Below are 21,817 nucleotides of genomic sequence, written 5' to 3'. Positions count from 1 at the left end.
TGACAGACAAATGTGCAGAATATAACCAACCCCTAGATATAGCCTTCATTGATTACGAGAAAGCGTTCGACTCGGTGGAAACCTCGGCAGTCATGCAGGCATTGCGAAATCAGGGTGTAGAAGAGCATTATATCAGAATACTGGAATGTATATATAGCAACTGCACAGCTACCATAGTCCTCCATAAAGTCAGCAATAAAATTCCAATAAGGAAGGGCATCAGGCAAGGAGACACAATCTTGGCAATGCTATTCACTGCCTGTTTACAGGCGGTATTCCAAGGCCTTAATTTGAAGCAGTTGGGGATAAGAGTCAATAGGGAATACCTAAACAATCTGTGAGTCGCTGATGACATTGCCTTGCCAAGTCACTCAGGAGGTGAACTGCAAATCATGATCAATGAGTTAGACAGGCAGAGAAGAAGAACGGTGGGTCTAAAAATGAACATGCAGAAAACCAAGGTAATGTTCCACAGCTTAGCAAGGGAAAAGCAATTCACAATTGGCAGCGAGGTGCTGGAAGTGGTAAAGGAATGCGTCTACTTAGGGCAGGTAGTGACAGCTGATCCGGAACGAAAAAGTGTACAACAGCTGTATCTTACCGGTACTCACCTATGGGGCAGAAATGTGGGTGCTAACGAAAAGGGTTTTAAGTTAAGGACAACGCAGTGAGCCATGGAAAGAAAAATGATAGGTGTAACTTTAAGAGACTGGAAGCGGGCAGAGTGGGTGAGTGAACATACGCCGGTTAATGACATCCTAGTCATAATCAAGAGGAAGAAATTAGCTTGTGCAGGGCATGTACTGCGAAGGCAAGATAATCACTGGTCCTTAAGGGAACGGAGTGGATTCCAAGAGAAGGCAAGCGTAGCCGGGGGCGGCAGAAGGTTAGATGGGCGGATGAGATTAAGAAGTTTGCAGGCATACAGTGGGCGCAGCTGGCAAAGGACAGGGTTAATTGGAGAGACATGGGAGAAGCCTTTGCCTTAGAGTGGGTGTAATCAGGCTGATGATGCTGATGCTGGTACCCCATTCTCCTGGATGAAGTTTGCATTCTACTCTTAATAAGAGTCGTCCGAGTGTATTTTTGTTTACAAAGCGCTCAAGGGGGTGTCGATAGCTGATGGAAGGGCCGCTGTTCCAATCGTGGTGGCACCCCCACTCGGAAGGGCAGCGGCGCCGGGGAGTGTCGTTCTCTTTGGCTCCGACGCATTTAACTACTGCCAGCCACGTTTCAAAAGTTTTTAATGTAGTGCTCCGTCATTCGTCATTAATGCTCCGGGTCCGGTAAGTGACCGCCGCTCATCCAAAGCTACATTCAAGATGGTTGTCACTCTTCACGCCAAAAAAACGAACAACCGTGCACCGGGCTGGCCGGGTCGCAAGTTCGACGTTCGGAATGAGTGATACAGGTGGGGCAGCTGCAGCGAGGCAAAATTTTTGTGCTGTTCCGCGCGATGTCGTGATGTGGCTGTTTGCAAAGTGCGAGATTTTGCTGCACGACGATGGCAGAACGATGAGCTGTGCGACCACAGCAGCAGCGATCATGACGGCAGCGCTAATGAGGGCGATGGTGTAAGTGTGGACGAGTAGTCCAGTGACTAATACATTTTCGTTTTGGAGTGTGCCCACGGGGCACGACAATGGCTGGCGATAAGCGGAGGCCCCAGGAGAGTGCTATCGCGTTCTATTATTAAAGGCCAAGTGTAAACAACCTCCAAGTTGTTTTTTTTCAGAATGTTATGTGGAGGGTCGACTCACATTCTAGTTGACTTATAATCGTGTCAATACGATAAACCACGACCTCCGAATTTTATAACGAGCACCTCTTTCCATTTCCTTGTGCGCTGAATATTTCTCGAGGGCCTCGAATCTGGTAGTCTTGATACCACAGCAAAACTTGTTGGGCTAGTTGGTAGGCCATGATCTCAAAAGAACCAGCGCAGAAAGAACAACGGACAAGAAACAAAGAGGCCGACACGGACAGAAGAACAACGGACAAGAAACAAAGAGGGCGACACGGACAGATCCATGTCCGTGTCAGCCTCCTTGTTTCTTGTCCGTTGTTCTTTTTGCGCTGGTTCTTCTGAGATTGGTGCCACAGGTAGCATAGGAGGGCTCATGCACAGCTTCCGCACTCACCGTTCGACCACGTTCCTACGTGGCACTTGCGGTAATACAGGACATACTATGCCCATCGCTATGGACGACGGTAGCGCTGGTGAACACTTTCATCGTTCGGTTACATTACACATAAATACCCCCAAAAGCAGCAGATTGGACAGCCGTCGCCAGAGCTCAGATGGAGAGCACCGCACGTGAAATTCGGAGGTCTGGATCCCACCGGCGGCATGTGGTTATTTTTACTTCTGCTTTTATATAAAAAAAAGACATCCCCTATGCTCTTTGGTATCAGTAACTGTTGGCTTCCGTTAGTTGGACAGGAAGTTGCCTAACAGTTGAACATTCTGACCCAGATGCTGCCCAAGTCTGCTAGGTCACGTAACATTCCGTACTTTCAAGTTGTGTGGTATGCCTTCACCAAAGAGGGAAGACAGCGAGACAGTGCTGTGAATGAAAAAAATTGGCGGCGGTTTAGCTCTGGTAAAACCTGGAGTGACGCGATAGCTACAGCTGGCCGAGTGGAACTTATTCAGTTGAATTGCAAAGTCAGTCGTTCGCTGCTCCGTTTCGCTGGGCATTCCTGCTTCATGTTTCTCCCACTTGACATGGCGCATGCGCACAGCTGTGGCAGCTCGGTGTCGCCGGCAGCAGCAGCTGCTCTGCACCACGTGGCTGGTCACGTGACCAATCACTTGACGAACCACATGATCAGCCATGGTGCGTGACCAGCCACGTGACAGCGCCGCCACCACCACGCTGAAGGCTCGAAATGCTACCGCCATGTAGCTATCGCTACAATAACATCTTTTCAGCCAGTATTTTCAACGCGGACGAGAGGGTCATTCATTCAGCATGGTTTTTGAAACTACACTGATCAGTGACAAAAAGCCCACAATATTCAAGGACGAAAGTTAATCTGATATTTAGGGCACTGGTAAGGGCCCTTAGGGGACATTTGTGGCTACGATAATCACTTTTCCTCAGGTATTTTTCCACTCCCCATATTTTGTTAAAAAATTTCAAAAGTGCATTGGGCAGAACCAAGGAAGAAGGTTGCGAGGAAATTGCGAGAAAGAGGAAGTTTGACGTGGCATGACTCTGTGAAGTAGGCAGTTGACTAACAAAACACATAGGCCTCGATGATCTTTTGGGAGTTCGCATGAAGGACAGTCGACGAAGATCTTGTCACTCTTGTACTGGCTGACCGGGCACTAAGACTGGGTTTGTGATGGAATTACCGGGTCTCCGCAGCCCTGGTAGCCAGTCTTCTACGACCTCTCGATTTCAATTGCCAGAAACGCCAGCAAGCGACCCAGCTCGGACGCGGTCGGAGCGGGGTCTTGGCCATAAGTTGCTGCGCCAGTTGCACATGATCAATGGTACTGCAGGACCATGGCACGCGATAGCGTCCGGAGAAAAATACCACGGAGCATCAAGGAAAAACCGGACTTTTCTCATGAAGTCGGCCAGCCGGAAAAACCGGACTTGCCCAGGACCGCTGTGATACTCTGAAGTTTCGCTTCTGACTAAGGATTGCTTACAGCAGTGTTGAACTTGACGCTGGTTAGAGCGTAAGAGCTTTGGGTCGAACTCTTCACTTTGCAGTGAAACACGAACTACCTTTGCAGGCTGAGTGTTGGAAACTGGGTTTGCCCCCGAAAGGGCGCAGAGGGATTTGCAGAGCCTCCTCCAAGCACACACCCCTGAAGAAGCCGGACGCCGGGCCGGGGGTGGCTTGTACCCATTTTTACCAGCGGAAGCCCATTTCTTCCTCTTGATCTCGACTAGGATGTCATCAACTCGAGTTTGATCCCTTACCCACTCTGCCCTCTTCCTGTCTCTTAATGTTACATCTATCATTTTTCTTTCCATAGCTCACTGTGCGGTCCTTAACTTGAGTTGAACACTTTCCGTTAGCCTCACATTTCAACCACATAGGCGTGTATCGTTAAGATACAGCTGTCATATATGTTGTGTTGTGTTTAATCGTGCATAAGCATCTAATGCTATCATGCGCCAAGCTCAAGGTGTAGGAAAATAATTTTCTGCTCAATTTTACAAACATGTGAAAAACCATCAGTGGTGCAGAAGGCCTAGAACTTTAATTCGTACTTGTTAGTAATGAGAAAAGAAAGGAACTTTAAAACAGGATATTAGTGAAAGCTTTAAATAGGGCCAGGTAACCTCAGCGACCATCCCTCCCTGGGCAAGGATGTCAAGGCTCCCAACTCATCAAATAAAAAAAACCTAACCTTCTTCTCAGCAACGAGATGGTGGCTGAGGTGTATCACAATATGTAGCAAGGCACAGGGCCGGAATTCAGAAATTTTCAAGACAACCTGCTTCCCTTAAAAAGCTAAAAACATTTGGAATCAGGGACTTGGAATCAGGCTTCGCCCTTGTTACATTTGGAGACACCAACATGCCAAGAATATTCAAGCCACTGGGAGTCATCAATCGACAGAAGCTTCAAAGAGCCGTCGATGAGGTTGCGGTGCCACGAATGCAGGTGATGGCGTCTACAAGGAACCTTGACCCCCCCCCCCCCTGCTGTTTACGGGGTGAAACGGCCGTCCGCTTCCTGAGAGCGGCCTTTGCGGAGTGTGGCTGTCGTTTGTTCTCAACCCCCGGCCCACCCGGGACATAACGACGTCTTTCTTCCGGAGGGGACGGCGGGGGAGCCGGCCAGCGGCGCGGGGCTGCAAATGAGCCGTGGCGAATGCGGCCGTGTTTGACTAAGCCAACGACACCGGATTTCTAGAGATATAAATAATTTGAGCGTCTCATTTAAGATGGGCAGAAAAATACACACCGAGAACCTTATGCTCGCTGACTATTTCTATATGCTGGTCTTGAAAAACGAATGAATTCACCGGAGGAACTGTTTTATTCTGAGCACGAAAAATAACGGCTTTGGATTTAGTCCATGCCGATAGTTTAGTAAGGATATCATTGCATTTTACCTCTAGTGCGCTAATATTACTCCCAGAAATAAGTAAGGTGCTATCATCAGCATAGATTATGAATTTAACTGTGGTGTCAATATTTACGATATCATTGATAAAAGTATTAAATAAAAGGGGCCCAAATATACTTCCTTGTGGCACGCCACATACTATTGGTAAGAATGATGACCTTTGGTTGTTAATACATACGCACTGGTACCTATTTTCTAAGTAGGATTTAACTAAAGCCAAAGCTGTACCACGAATTCCATATGATGAAAGTTTACTAATGAGAATACTGTGATCAATGGAGTCAAAGGCTTTACTAAGATCGAGGAAAATTCCGGCTGTCAATAAATTATTATTAATATTTTCCAAAATTATTTCCTTCAGGGCGGCTTCAGTCGACCGTCCCTTTCTGAAACCATACTGTGAGTTTGTCAAAATACTGTGCTTATCATAAAAGTTTGTAATGCGAGAAAGAATAATTTTTTCCAATCCCTTCGAAAATACTGGGAGGACAGAAATGGGACGGTAATTGGACGCAAGGTTGTGATCACCGCCTTTGTACAACGCAGATACCCTCGCACATTTCATAGAAGTTGGAAATATGCCTGTCTCAAGGACAAGATTAAAAATATGAGCAAGGGCAGACGTTAGCAATTCTAATACATACTCAACAGGTTTAATTTGAATATCGTTAGTGTCCAATGATCTACTGTTTTTTAGGCTCATGAATGTGCTGTGTATTTCATTTTCATCTGTAGGAGCAAAAAATATGCTTTCAGCACAGCTATAAGCTATGGTGACTGTATCTGAGGGAGAACTATTCGGTGTTGCAGTGTTTACAAAATAATGGTTGAAGTATTCAGCTATGTCGTGATCTCCAAGTTCACGGTCATTAATAGTTACCTTTCTCGGAATTGAACGGGAGTCATCCCGTCCAAGGACATTGTTTATAATTTTCCATGCAGCACCAGGTCGTTGCCTGTTTATATCTGCAAACAGTTTTTGGTAATATGCAGTCTTCGCACGTTTAATCTCCGCGTTTACTTGATTCCTTGTTTTCTTAAATTCCTTTAGGGCGGCTTCGGAACGTGAACGTAGAAAATCATGATAAAGGCGGTTTTTCGTTCTAATCAATTTGAGGTGTTCCCGGTTTATCCATGGTTTTCTCGTTTTCCTTGATGACTTAAGTGTTATCAATGGGAAGTGCTTTGCATAGATGTCCACAAAGATTTTAATAAACTCACCGTATGCATCATTCGGATTTGTTTTGTTCAGGACAGTTGACCAATCACATGTCGATAAATCTTGTCTGAACATTTCTAAAGTGTCCTGCGTGATAGATTGAATTAGAATGGATTCTTTAAGTTCTCTTGTTTGAGTGCAGTTTGTTTGATAAGTCATAAATACAGGGCAATGGTCACTTATGTCAGAAGTTAGGGTACCAGAGGTATGAACTTTTGTATTTATATTTGTCAAAATAAAGTCGAGTGCGGATTGAGTAGTGACTGTAACTCGTGTAGATGTTGTGATTAGGTTCAGAAAACCAGAGGAATGTAACGCAGTCTTAAATTGTCGAGTAGTGTTGGTATCAGCAAGCATATTTATGTTAAAATCGCCACCGCAGACAAGGCGGAAGCTGTTGCTGCATACATAGTCTAGCAATGACTCAAAAAACTCTATGAAAGATTTTACGTTACCTCCTGGTGGACGATATACAACAGAGATTGTTTCATTTTTGCATTGTACGGTGATGATTTCAAAGTCCGAGGTTACTTTGCTAAAGTCAGGCAAAATTTCACAGTTCTTGTGTACTTTAACATGAACTGCAACACCACCACCTCGTCTGCCAGTACGATTTAAAAAGAAATTCCTATAACCTGGTAATCTCAACATATTACATCCGTCGTGATACCACGTCTCTGACAACATCACGATACTAAATTTAAAACCAAAATCATCCAGAAATGAGATAAGAGCATCTTCTTTTCCACTCACAGACCGTGCATTAATGTGCAGAACAGATTCGCAAGATTTTGCAGGAGGTTCAACATCTTTAGGAAAAATGAATTCTTGGTACTTCATAGAGGAATCCATGATGTGCTAGCTAATATGCGTTGTTATCAGAGGAACGAGTCCTATTCCGACTGACCAAATATGCCTTCAAGATCACTTTCATGTGCTATCAACACGGCTGAGCTGCCATCTGATTGCTTTGCGTAGATTTTGCCGCTATACGCCCAAACTGATTTCCATTTGTGTTCGTGTTTCTTTTTTACAGTCATCGCAAGTAGTTTCTTGAGCGCGGGACAGAGGTGCTCGTTTACAAAAACAGGTGCTGTATCGTCAAGGCCGAGGTCGTCATTTGTCAGCCGTGCTTTCTTGGCTTTTTTCAAGACAGCATCCCGTTTTGAGCGTGTCTTGAACTGCACGACAATGCTTTTGGTCTTATCAGCCTTTCGTGTCGGCACCCGGTGGCAGGCTTCAATGTCACTTTCCGCTATCGGTTCTTTCACAGCATTGCCAATCCTAACAAGCAAATCTGTCACGCTTTCATTTTCTTTCTGAATGACGCCTTGAATTTCGATGTTTGCCCTCCGAGAATACTGCTCTGAAGACACCATACGATTTTCAAGATCTTGAATTTTACTTTCTGCTGCGAGACATTTTTTGCGGAGGGCTTCCTTTTCTGTTGCAAGACATTCTTTTTTCAAGACTTCTGATTCCAGTTTTTTCTTTAGTTCATCAATACTGCCGTGAGCAAAGTCAAGGCTCTGCACAAGATTCCTTTGTTCAGCTTTCAAATCCCGGATTTCATTGCGCAAATCCCTCTCTAGTGATTCGCGAAACACTTTAAGCTCTTGCCTTATTTCATCTTTAAATTTGAGAAAGTCGGCCTCTTTAATCGACATAGTGCATGCGACCGGTGTAACAAGCGGAAACAACGCTAAGAGTTATGTACTTGGCAAGTAGGACGGTCCTAAGAAAATACTATTTCGGAACAGGGAGGCATTATCAATAAAAAGTTGCAACCAGAGCAGCAGCAGGGACAGCAGAAAAGTATTACAAGAGAAAAAGAAAACACGGTAGTGTTAGAACTAACCTGCACACAAATAAGAGAAGACTTAGATGTTGCACGTTTCGCTGTCGCTGCTGCTCTGTGGCGATCCCTTGATGCCCGCTTGATTTTATAGCAGCGGCCACCGGAAGGGCAACGGCAATGTTCCGGAAGGTTGATATGCGCAGCTGCAGAGCCCGCACGTGTAACTGGCGATGATACGGCTTGCAGGTGAGGGTAGCAGGCGAGGGTGGAAGGAGTGGTTGACTGGGTAAGCGGGAATCTGCACACAAATAAGAGAAGACTTAGATGTTGCACGTTTCGCTGTCGCTGCTGCTCTGTGGCGATCCCTTGATGCCCACTTGATTTTATAGCAGCGGCCACCGGAAGGGCGACGGCAATGTTCCGGAAGGTTGATATGCGCAGCTGCAGAGCCCGCACGTGTAACTGGCGATGATACGGCTTGCAGGTGAGGGTAGCAGGCGAGAGTGGAAGGAGTGGTTGACTGGGTAAGCGGGAATCTGCACACAAATAAGAGAAGACTTAGATGTTGCACGTTTCGCTGTCGCTGCTGCTCTGTGGCGATCCCTTGATGCCCGCTTGATTTTATAGCAGCGGCCACCGGAAGGGCGACGGCAATGTTCCGGAAGGTTGATATGCGCAGCTGCAGAGCCCGCACGTGTAACTGGCGATGATACGGCTTGCAGGTGAGGGTAGCAGGCGAGGGTGGAAGGAGTGGTTGACTGGGTAAGCGGGAATCTGCACACAAATAAGAAAAGACTTAGGTGTTGCACGTTTCGCTGTCGCTGCTGCTCAACTCGCTCAACTCTCTGTTTTATTAAAATTCCATCACTTAGCAGAGCAGCTCTTCTTCCAGTTCGGGAAACTTGCACGCCTTGCCCCGGAAAGGGCACTTTTTGCAGCTTGTGTTCCTCCTCAATGCATCCTTTCGGTTGCACCATTGTCGGCTGCACTTCTCGGCCACGTTAAATTTCCTGCCCACCGCACGCTTGCCATGTTCGATAGCGAACTCCCATCCGTGTAGCTATTAAGGTGCTTGCCCATCGTGCTAAATCTACAATGCGCAGCGGCAGCACGGGAAAGCCACTACTATGGTGAACTACCATGCTACCACAACTCCCATGCATCTGACAGCCACAAAACGCTGGAGCTGGTGATACTGATGTCGATATGGATAGCGGGAGCTCACGGCGAAGGAAAAAACGATAATTATGAGCCGTAATAAGCTGCGACTTCTGGCGCCATTCGTGGACAGCACCTGGAAGCTACTGTGCACATGCTTTGCCTCCGTGATCAAGCGCACCGTTGCTTGCAGCCAGGGCTGGTCGCGGAGGCCACGGCGCGTGCATTTCAAAGGCTATTCCTGCATGCGTCGTGGAAAGTTTGGGCGCGGCCCTTACAGGAAGATTTTTTTTTAAAATATTTCCTTTGGGAAAACAGTGTGTGGCCCTTACATGCATTTATAAGGTGTTGGGGCTATAACAGATCCACTGCAAATACCTTCCTTCTGCAGAAAAAGACAGTCATTCCACATCGCAAAAGTTGATTTCAGGTAAGCTGACAGAAGATTCATGAAGCCTCTAACAGGAACGCCACATTCGTTTTAAAAGGCAACTGCACCAAAATTATTTATAATCTAATGCACCAAAGTTATCTATAGGAGGACGGACTTTAATGGAACAGGAGAAATATATACCTTAATAGGCTAATAGAGAATGTAATAGTACAAATCCTTAACATCCACCGAAAATTCTATAAGTGTTTTTTTCTGCTGTGTTTTCAAAAATTGAACAACATCTTCCACATTTTTTGCTAAGAACGTATCTTGGAGGGGTAAGATATCGCTGCAGAAGCATGCTACACATTTTCACCACGTTCCGATTTCTTACACTATCCCATGGAGAGGGCAACCTGGTTTATGTGCCTTTGCCATGAAGAACATTTCAAGGCTAAGCTTTGCAAAGTTTTTACAGGTTCAAAACAGAAACATCACTGTGCAAGTCAAAGGAAGATCGAATGGCCTCTTTTGACCCCGACGTGATAAAACGTTAAACCCACTTTCTTTATAAGAAGTAAAAAAAAAATTAATCCTACAGCTTTTGCAAAGGGAAATTCCTGCTCGTACCTTAACAGCACATTCGCCCTCTCCGAAATGCACCTGTCTGCTTCAGCACTTGAAGCAAGCAAGCATTGGCTTAGTTCAATGACCAACTCTGGACCTCAGCTGATTAGCCGTCGCACATCGTCGGGTACGGAGACCCCTAGGTGTACTGCGTTCCTGCATGCCGGCTGCTTCTTGGGCACCACTGTTCGCAACTCCAATTGCTACAAGAAATTTCTGTTGATGAATCTGTTCAACTCGCACCACTTGCTCCTTGAGGTGCCTGAAGGCTGCGTTGGAAGCAGCAGAAGGCAGAGGTAGATCTTGAGAGCTGAGTGGCAACACATCTTCATAACAACTACCTCCACCTTAAGGCACCTCAAGAAGGAGTGCAGGTCGTTCCAAGACTTGGGCCACTTGGCACAAAGTTTGCAGGCCATCCAAGCTCTTCAACAGGACCTGTAGGTCACCAGAACTGAAAGCGCATTCTGCAAGCGGTGCAGAGACTTATTTTTCCCACCGAAACTCTTCTGCTCTTGCTCTCCTCTTGCTCATCGAAATAGCGGTCAGCATGCTTCCCAGAAACTTGTACGCTGCGGCGACTTGGGATTTCTTCTCACCTCATTCAACTTCCTTGATAATTTCCAGTTTCATGGAAAAGGGAAGGTTCTGCCATTTTGTGGCTGTCATCGTGTGCACATAATGACAGACACCAGCACGACGCAGCATATGTGCAAACTTTGTGACAACACGGGTGCAACTGGCGTGATGCATTAAAAATGCAGACATGTTCTGGTTGGCTGGCCCACCGCCTATGTCGTGGAAAATGTGTGTCAGCATTGGTCTGCGCACACTATGCAGCATCATGGCACCCGCAGGTCCATGAGGGAACCTCCGGAGATGTAGATGATATCAGGCCATTGACGCCTGTCCTGTTGTGTTCTTGTCCCTCTTTTGTCCTTGATCTTTTCGCGCCATCTTGACATCACCTACAGCTATGAACCAACTAGCCCAAACCACAGTACTTCCGGAGATATGCTGAGGGAAAGCCAGCTTCCCGAGTCACCTGGAGCTCTCCGAAGTTTGATCTATCAGATGTGACAGCTAATTTTTGTACAACATAGACATATCTTTTTCTATACATTCACGTCGTAGCTTTATGGTACTTAGAAATTATTCAATAGTAATTGGATCAAACTGAGTTCCGTGTAATCAAAAGAGTGGAAGGTGTTGCTCACCAGTTGGCAGACGGGCCAGCAGGCGGGTGGTGGTCCGATGCGTAGCTGCGACAGCTCCACCAGGGCACCCAGTGGAGCTCGGAACGCCTCCGACTGCAGCGAGCAGCCCCGCATGCGTTCCACCACACCATGCACCAGGGGCAAAAACACCTGCACAGCACCACTCTAAGTTAGCATCCAACCTACCAGGGCAGATGCCAGAGAGACTTGTAATTAATGTCAACAGGTTAATTACAGGTCAACGAGTTAACCACCTTCAGCTGTCATCACACCTGGACAAGATTCACCCTCCCCATCTTAACGCTATTCGCATCCTAACATCCTCCTCCCCCTCACTCCTCCGAGTGACGACACTATTTAAGCTCCGCCAATGATGAACGCTTTGCCCAGGTGAAGACAAGTCCATTTCTGAAATGCTGGCAAGCACCCTCCCTTGTTCACTCCGTGATTACCACAGAGGTGTTGGTCCAAACCCCTCCAGGTACGAGCAAATACAAATGGGCACCTCTCAAGAGCTACGATGGTGTGTAATGGTGTAATCAAAACTCCATGTAGCAAATATTACAATCACCCTCCATAGAAGCTTGTTTACTTGTTGTAACCTCCAGGTACTGAAGGTGTTGCATGATTTTCAGCCAAACCACGCCGAAGTTTCATGTCCGAATATTATTTAACTAGAGGTGTTTAAATGTCCAACTTTTGTTGCGAATCCAATTATTATTTGCAAAAAATTTCGACTGGTAACAGTGGCAGCACCAGTGCATGCACCTAAATCTGTCTCTTGTATTATGCACGTTGGTTAGTTTGTTTTTTTTCACATTGTAAATGTCAGCCTTATACCGTATTTATTCAAATCTAGGCTGATAGCTACTTTAAAAACATGAGATATGAAGCTGTTAGGTTAGCTTAGATTCGAAAAGTTTGTTGTATTCTTAAAATACAACTGATAAAAACACAAAAAAAGTATCCTGCAGGCAGCACCCCCCACAAAACGCCAGCAGAAGATGGCACTGTAGCCGTTACTATCCGAAGCCAATGCAAATAAAAGCACACACGAGCACTGGCTGCTTTTCTGATCTCATTCTCTCCTTGTGTAGTGGCGTGGGCACGATCTGCAACAGTGCAAGTTTTTCACTTATGGTTCTTCACCAACATCATGGCACCAAGCAGACGGTGTCATCATAGTGCCATCTAGCGAAAAGTTGTGCTCGCCGTGGGGCAGTATTAGAACCTGCAATCCAGTTGGGCAGCCTCGATTCAAGTAACTACGAAGTACTTTATTAGGCTAGTGTTTGTTGCCAATGTGGTGGGAATTACCAAGGGCATTTTGGAGCAGCTTCATCGTGTTTTGTAGGAGGAGCCTGTTGTATTATGACAACCTGCCACTCCGGCAGGGGGCGTTTTAACGGCTATTAATAAACGTGCTGCGGCCGGCCGGGTCAGTCGGGCGCCTGCACTGAACAGCTGACATTGTCGTGTCATTCCTTGGACGTGACAATTGGCGACGAGGATGGGATCCCGTGGCAAATTGGTTTAGTGTGCTGCGAGCAAGCGCGTCATTAACAGGTGAAGATGACCACCAGAAAGCTGGAACCGTTCGACACGGACACAACCGAGGGGGCGGAGTACAAGGAGCGCGCTCAGCTGTACTTCGCTGCCAACGACGCCACCGAAGGAAAGCAGAAAGCGGTATTCCTAACAACCTGCGGGCCGACAACATAATTGCTGCTGAGAAGCTTCCTTGTGCCTACGAAGTCTGCGGATGCGACGCTCATGGCAATTTTCACAGTTTTGAGTTCTCACTTCAACCCGAAGGTGTCTGAAATCATTGCAAGTTTCAATTTTTTCTCTAGGCGGAGGCATGAAAGTGAGTCTGTCAGCGACTAAGTTGCGGCACTTAACAGGCTTGTGGATGACTGCAATATTGTACAGGCGTCGCGTGACCGCATGATGAGGGATAAGATTGTCTGTGGTATCAATGATACAGGAATACAGACACGCCTCCTGGAAGCCGCAAATTTAACCTTGGAATTGGCCAAGCAGTTAGTGACTGCCATTGAAGCCGCGAGGAAAGGATGCAAACATATTGTGCACGCAAGCAGCGTCGACAAGCGAGATAGGGACGGCCAAGTTCGTGGAACGACCGCCGAGAAGAGCTGCGGTTGAGCGGTGGGGTTGCATGCGGTGCGGTGGCAAACACTTGGCGATGTGGTGCAGGCACAGCACTAGTGTTTGCTTCAAATGTGGGCAGCAAGAGCACCTTGCACGGGTCTGCAGCGACCTGGCGGTGGTCCAGAGAAACCAGATGAGACCGTGTTCAGTGCGCAAAATGGACGAGATTCCCGAGCCACAGACGTATGACATGGATGCACCTTACGACATGTGGTCGTTACAAGCGGCCGGACCCGAGCCCATGCAGGTCCAAGTCTTCGTTAATGATGTACCACTGGTGATGGAATTGAACACCGGAGCCAGCGTCTCCATCATAGGTGAGGATAAGTTCAACGTCACGTTTCCTGGAGCACAGTTAGAGCACACTGACGTCAAATTGAAAAGTTATTCAGAGCAGCTCTCCGCACACTTCATGAAAATTAGGGCTGTTGCAAAGTTAGGAGCCCACAAGGCAACGCCGCCACCGTTCGTTGTAGAAGGACCATGTCCGACGTTGTTGAGGAGAGATTGGATGGAAGCATTTGAGATTACCATAACGAAACCGAAGGAGCTTAATGCAGTCTGTTCCATGACAAGCCTCGTCAAGGAATTTGTAGACGTTTTCTCGGAGTCGCTTGGTACGTTAAAAGGCGTACAGGCCAAGATTTAACTACAGGAAGGGGCAAAACCAAAGTTTTTTAAAGCGAGGCAGGTGCCATTTGCACTCTGAGACAAAGTAATAGAAGGTATCACAGAGAAGGCATCGAGAAGGCAGAGAGAAGGCATCACATGCCCTGTCCGGACGTCAAGGTGGGCCGTACCTGTCATGCCTGTGGTGAAACAAGATGGCAGAGTACGCATCTGTGGTGATTTTAAGGTCACCACTAACCAAGTAACGGTTAGCGAAAGCTATCCGATTCACAGAATTGAAGAACTGTTTGCGAAACTGAGCGGCGGTGTCAAGTTCACCAAGCTTGACCTAAAGGATGCGTATCAACAAGTAAAGTTGGAACCAGAGTCGCAGGAATTGGTCACAATCAATACGCTGAAAAGGCCTTTTCCAATTCACCAGGTTTCCATTTGGCGTAGTGTCAGCGCCCGCGTTGTTTCAGTGCGAAATGGACAACTTGCTGGGTGATCTGCCACACGTTGCTGTTTACTTCGATGACATTTTGGTTACTGGCCGGACTGATGAGGATCACTAGAGGAAAGTGTGCAGTGTCCTTGGACGCCTGCAGGAAGCAGGGCTCCGCCTGAAACTGGCCAAGCGCGAGTCCATGAAGGAAACAGTTGAGTACTTGGGCCAAGTCATTACAAGCAAAGGCCTGCAGCCGAGCCCTAAGAACATTGAAACAGTCCTTCTGGCTCCAAAGCCACGACATTGCAAGACGCTCCAAAGCTACTCATTGATTTCTACAGGAAATTCATTCTCCAGCTTTCAACAGTGCTTCACACACTCAATCACCTGCTGAGCCCAGGCACACCATGGTCTTGGGAGCCAGCTCAGGAAGATGCATTCTGCCGAAGTAAGGCATTACTGGCATCAGCATCGGCATTGGCACATTTCGATCCGGCAAAAGCTACAGTGTTGGTCACGAATGTGTTGCCCTATGGCCTTGGCGCGGTTCTCGCACAGAGGGAAGCAGACTGAGTGGAGCGACCGATAGCTTTTGCATCGCGAAGCCTAGCCTCGGCGGAAAGGAACTACAGTCTGCTTGACAAAGAGGCACTCGCTGTTGTATTCGGAGTTAGGCGCATCAAGCAGTACCTTTGGGGCCGTAGATTTGAAGTTGTGACTGATCATAAACCGCTGTTGGGTCTCTTGGCAGCAGACAGGCCTATACCAGAGTCATATTCTCCACCGTGTCCTGCGCTGAGCATTGTTCTTATCAGGATACAACTATGTCTTTGTCTGGTGGACAGACTCCTCACGCGGAAGGCTTCAGTCGGCTTCCCCTGCCCGTGAGGGAGGCTAACGTTGAATGCCCTCCAGAAGTTTTCATGCTCCACAGTTGTTATCCAAGGGTGTTACCAGCATCAGTAGTGGCAGCGGCCACTAACAAAGATCCATGTTTGGTGCAGTTGCGAGAAGCTTTGTGGATAGGTAGAGGGCCTCCCTTGGGAGAGCCTTAGAAAGCATTTGAAGCTCGGTTCCCGGAGTTCTGCGTAACTGAATTTTATTAGGGAACAGAGAGGTGATCCCTGAATCGCTACAGGCTGAAGTACTGCATCTTCTGCACGAAAGTCATCCCGGTATCTCAAAAATGAAAGCGGTTGCCCGCAGCCATGTTTGGTGCACGGGACTGAATGGAGACATTACGGCAGCAGTCCGGGCATGCCGTGTTTGTCAGAAGAACCAGCGGATGCCTAGGCCAGCGCCTGTTAGGCCATGGCCTTTTCGCGAGAGGCCGTGGTCTCGTTTGCATGTAGATTTCGCCAGCCCGGTGCGGAATGTGCATTTGTTCATCATGGTGAACGCATTTTCGAAATAGATAGAGGTCTATCCGATGACGACTCCATCTGCAGCAGTTATAATCCAGAGCCTGAGACAGACCTTTGCAGGTCAGGGCTTGCCAGACGTCGTCGTGTTGGACAACGGCCCGGCGTTTACGAGTGAGGAGTTCAAGGTATTTTTACAGAAGAATGGCATCCAATAGATACTGGTGCCACCATACCACCCAGCGTCCAACGGCGCAGCGGAGCGGGCAGTGCAGACCATCAAGCAGAAACTGAAGAAGGCCGGTGCGGGAGATATTCGTACACAGCTGGCTACAATCCTACTAGCATACAGGACCACACCGCATGAGGTAATTGGCTGCTATCCCGCTGAGCTATTACTGGGCAGTAAGCTGAAAACAGCCCTCGACTTACTTCGGCCAGATCTCTGGAAGGCAGTCATGGTGAAGCAGCTACACGAAAATGTTCGCAGCAACAGGATGTCAGTCAGGGTGGTGACCAACCTGGCACCAGGAAAACAAACATTCGTGCGGAATTTCCGACCTGGGCCGAGTTGGGTGCCGGCAGCAGTGGAGTCGGACGAACGGTTTGCAGCAGTGCTGAGACTTCCGGATGGCAGCGTGTGGACGAGGCACCACGATCATGTGCGAGTAGCACCGCATGCGGTTTTCCAAGCACTGTGGCTGGCGACATCGTTGCTGGGGAAGACGGTGTACTATCACCCGATACTACGACTGCAACCCCCCCTTATGTAATGCCCCATTGGGGCCTTTAAGAGAAAATAAATGATGATGATGATGATGATGAACTGTTGCTGGGAACATCTACTAATACCCCTGTCACACTAGCAAATTTAATGTCATTCCAATCGAATGTCATTCGATGCCTCGAATGTCTTTCGGTGCTACACGGTAAAAAATAAAGTCATTCGAAAATGATGGCAGTGACGATCAGTGAAAAAAAAAAAGTACAATTCAAACACATCAACGTGCATAAAATATTTTACAAACTGTTGTGTAGTGTTTTTAGAGCGGGTGAGAACATTTCTGTGCAATATTATAAGCTTAAAATATTATTTCTGGCCATTCTGCAGCACTTCAGCCATCAAAAGCCAAGCCAAGTACAAAGTCAACCACAAATCCGAAATATGTAAACAAACAGAATGGCTGACACGGTGGCGTGCGGCGATGCGTGGAGCGTGAAAATGACCTCTGAAAGGTGAAGTGCTCAGTGACATCTTTAAGTACTTCCGAGCTAATCGAACATGTAACGCCGATCAGCAAGAAACACGCAACCAAAAATGATCGGCGGTCGCGGGAAAGGCCCTGCTTCACAGTCAGCTGCTGCCGTTTGCTGCTGCTGGGACCGAGAGTAATAGCTATCCACAACAGCTACAAGTGTGAAAAAGTTCGCACCAAAATCAACATTTTTTAGCAGAACTAAATAAATACAATTTCTAACTTTGACAGTGTGTCACGGATCTCTCCGGAGAACACTCAGGCCGAAAGAACAGACTAGGCGACGGGTGTACCCACACAAACGCACATTTAACACAGCCTACGTGACACACACTAGAACACAAAACTAACACAAAACACAAAGACTACAAACACACACGACCCAGGCACACTGCTACCAGCGTCTACTACTAGCGTTCTACTATTCGTGGTCGGCGTTCGTGCTCACGGTTGGTTCGGTGCGGCTGCGGCGTTGTATGGATCCAGTATCCGGCGTCGAGGCAGCGTTCGACGTGCTTGGGATGGCGTCGCTGGCTGCGTCGTATAAGCTCCAGGTCCAAGCGCCCGCGGAGGTGATGCCGGTGTTGTTGGCGTTGGGGGCACCACCCGGATGGGTGGAAACAGCGCTGGAGACACCCCTGGCCATAGCAGGTGGTAGCGCCCTCCGTCGACTCCCAGGAACGGGCTCAGGCACGGCAGGAAGTCCACGATGCAATGTCGTAGAACGCGAGCTCACCGGAGCAGTAGCCGGCGTCGCTCTCTTCCAGCCGATGTGTCCCTGACCTGCCGGAGCCTCCGCTTCTCTGCTGTTCCCCCTTTTATAGCCTCGGTGCTAGTCCATGTTTGCCTTGTCGTCGTCTTCTTCTCTTCTCCACCAATCATCTCTCTCCACCTCACCGCATGCTTCTCCACCAATCATCTCTCTCCACCTCAACGAATGCTTCTTCTTCCTCTTCTTTATTCTTCGGTTAATTTGCGTAGTCTTCTTCACACCTTTTTCCTTTAAATATTAATTTAGGCTCCTTATTATATGTGACACAGTGCGCACACGATTTTTTCTTGTCGCTTGTTTCTGCTGCACGTATGATGTCCAGAGTACACATTCGGTTCGACATCGAATGCGAATGAGTTTCGTGAACTCATTCGAATCTAATGACATTAAATGTTCCCGTCTAGACGCAGATTAATGGTATTAGGTGCGAATGTCATTCGATTCGAATGACATTAAATTTGCTAGTGTGACAGGGGTATTAGGCCATTCTGAGGAGGACGCGAACTCACCGCCTGAGTATTCCTGTGCGGACGCTGACGCCTCGGGGTGTACCAGAACAACGCAGCCAACACAGCGGACACCCCTTGGTCACAGCGGCCGAACCCGGAGGGCTGTGGTGCGATATTCACCATAAACCATTCTTTCGGCTTGTGTTTCGTTCCGTTCATGAGCTTTATTGTGCATGTCCCTTTTCTATATAGAGGGGAGGGATGATGTATTATGACAACTTGCCGGTCTGGCAGGGGGCGTTTTTAACGGCTATTAATAAACGTGCTGCGGCCGGCCTAGGGAGTCGGGCAGCCTGCACTGAACAGCTGACATTGTCGAGTCATTCCTTGGACGTCACATAGCCTATTACTGAGAAATAAGGCAGAAATGCGATTTCAGAGTGTAATACTTGGCAGAAAACTGTTGCTACCTTTTTGCAAGAGAAACTAAATCTCTTGAATATCAAATATCTGTTTCTGGTGAAGAATTCTGGAGCTGTCCTAGATTTTTTAACAATTATTCCACCACGCGCATTACCGCCTTGTCTGTGGACACGAAAGATCTGTATTATTCACTGTCTCATGACCAGCTCCTGGCATGCGTGGAAGAAAGCATCAGTTGTTACGGATCTGTAGCAGAATGCCGCAGGTGTTCTTGGAACTGTTGCAATTTTATCACAACACTACCTATACTGAATGGAATAACGATGTGTATTTACAAAAAAGTGGTGTCTGTATAGGGTCCTACATAGCACTGGTTCTTAGCGATTTGCTTTTAGCACACTGTGACAGGATGATTCGCGACTAAACTCAACTTGAGGGGGTGCTACCAAGTCTGCCAACATGGCTTGAGCGGAGGTCCATGCACAGCTCGTCGCTCATGAATGTACGGGCATTGCTTACTTGTGCTGAAATTTTTGCTGTTTTGTGCGAGGCTAATCAAGTCTTTGATGCTAAGCACTTAGTATTGACTTTCTCTGAGGGCACCAGAGACTATTAGACCGAATTTGGGGCGGCGGTGTGGCTGTCGACACTGACAAATTCACACTAACAAAGGAACGTCTTTGCGGAATCTGCCGTGGAGAAGGCGAAGTGTTCCTGTGTCGCCGGTGTCTGAGAAAGAGGAAATGAATTGGCAGCGTGTTTATCCATTACTACAGGTAAGGACCTTGGCGTCTTTGCCATTATTTTAGCGGGACGAGAACACCGCGCTCGCCAGAGGTGACTCCGGTCGTCGCACTTTTTATCTGCAGCGTTTGTTAATGCTAACTTCTTGGTAGGAATCAGCAATGAACACGCCGATTCGAGGGCATGTTGTGTTCTCAGCTAAGACTATGCAGCTATCTATGAACAAAGACTATGAAGAAAAAACTAGATTGTGCTTTAGCAGCCCATCTGTATGCCTGCATGACAGTGAGGTGAGTTTCCTTGATTCCACGTAGCTACACGTGTGTTTGCTTTGCTATCTTGATTGTTTGCCCTCTTTATATTCCTTGCTTCCTGTGAATAAACATTTAGTTGTGAGTTTGCGCTGGTCCTGTTGTTTCCTTTTTTTGCTATCCTCATCTTTTGCGCTATTTTCGCAGAAGTATGTATCCTCAACTCGCCCGTCTTGCCATCGTGCAACTTTATTTTGGAAAAACGCAAAACCCTTACATATATACCCTCAGAGCCAACGCCCACCAGGAAAAACTCGGGAAATTAAAGCATGCGTCAATCAGCAGGATCAAAATGGGTCGAACTGTACGGTCGAAAAGAGTCGAACTGTACAGACGAACAGATAACAAGCCAACCCCAGATGGGTGAAAAAAACAAGCAGCGCGATAAAGTTGCGCAAAGGAATTTTTCCTCCTCTCTGTTTCCACGTAAAAAACGAAACGGTGGTAACAAAAACGCGACACGAAAAGACGCACCCTTAAAATAAATAAACAGAACAAGAAAAAACGAAATATGGAAGCACAAAGAACATGGACCAGATGAAAAACGTGAAGCACATGAAAGCCAACAAGGAAACACTGCTATACGAAACTCTAGGTGGATGACAAAATGTGTTAAAAACCAAAAAATGCACCTGTCACTGCGAAAAAAGATGCGACCTTAAAAAGCCGTAAAGGCAAAAAACTGTCAAAAATGTAACATGGAAGCAGTGACAGCCAACAATGAATACAGCTATAGAATAAAATATCGAGGCAAATGACAAGAAGTGACGACAGAGAAGCTAAAATTAGAATACTACAGGGGGAAGACAAGGCATGGAATGGCTACTCTGAACGGGGGGTGAAGGAAGGTGAAATCAATTAAAACCAGGCAGGAATGCAATCTCCTCCTGTGAAAGTAGAAAAGAGGGCATACTAACACATTCACCTTTGAGATTTAAAATCTTGGCTGCTTCGATTATTTCGCGAGTCAGCTGATTGTGGCATTTCTTTAGAATCATGGGCGGTGGCTCTGGGGGTATGTATATAAGGGTTTTGCGTTTTTCCAAAATAAAGTTGCAGTTCAGCACTCGTGTGTCTTTGTCCGCATCTTCTTGCGCTGGTAAACCACCATGAAAAACCAACTAGCCTATCAGTTGACGCTCTTAAAGCTAGGCAGACTGCGCAGAATGAGCTGTCCAATTAGACCTGATAGTGTCAAACGCACGGTAAAGCATGAAAATACGTTTGTTGAATTTAAAGAAGGCATGGTCTATTCGGTACCCTTGTCGTGTGGCAAATGCTACATAAGCCAGTTTGGCCGATGTGTAATTGAACGTCTAGCAGAACACTGCCGCAAGGTGCGGCAAGGCATAGAAGGACATATGCCAGTGCATTGCTGGTCGTGCTAAGGGTGCCGTCCTGTACTTAATAAATGCCGGATTCTATATTCCCACAAGGATCAATTCACCTGGGAGATTGTAGAGGCCGGGGAAATTCTTAGATGTGGCCAAGCATGTGTGAGTGCTCTGTTGGTAGCCTTAGTTAGGCGAAAAAAACCCAGCCAAACACAGACGAGGGACAAGAGGAGGAATTCACAACACAACGACTGGACTATCAACTGTCCTTAATTGTTAAAGTGTCCTTAATTGATAAAGAATGGAACTTTTTGGATGGGGGAAGAGAAAGATAAGAGTCGCAGTTGGCGTTCAGCTCATGTGGCATTGCAGATATCAAAGTGGTTTTTGTTGCCCTTTATCTGATCGAGGGAGCCCGCGCGCGCACACGCACACGCACGCACGCA

At 47.2% G+C, this 21,817-nt stretch overlaps 1 protein-coding gene across 3 annotated transcripts in view; it reads right to left on the bottom strand.

The window, feature by feature from the left end:
- The window catches only part of Ube4B (Ubiquitination factor E4B), a 423,977-nt gene that overhangs the window by 172,582 nt on the left and 229,578 nt on the right, over positions 1-21,817 (bottom strand). For all 3 annotated transcript variants that reach the window (XM_077655721.1, XM_077655722.1, XM_077655720.1), the window contains one exon: positions 11,493-11,642. In XM_077655721.1, coding sequence (XP_077511847.1) covers positions 11,493-11,642 — 150 coding nt within the window. The remainder of the gene's footprint in view (positions 1-11,492; positions 11,643-21,817) is intronic.

This window comes from Amblyomma americanum, chromosome 2 (assembly GCF_052857255.1).
Source record: "Amblyomma americanum isolate KBUSLIRL-KWMA chromosome 2, ASM5285725v1, whole genome shotgun sequence".
Lineage (NCBI taxonomy): Eukaryota > Metazoa > Arthropoda > Arachnida > Ixodida > Ixodidae > Amblyomma > Amblyomma americanum.
Note: the sequence above shows the minus strand (reverse complement) of the source record. Positions and strands in the feature narration are given on the sequence as shown.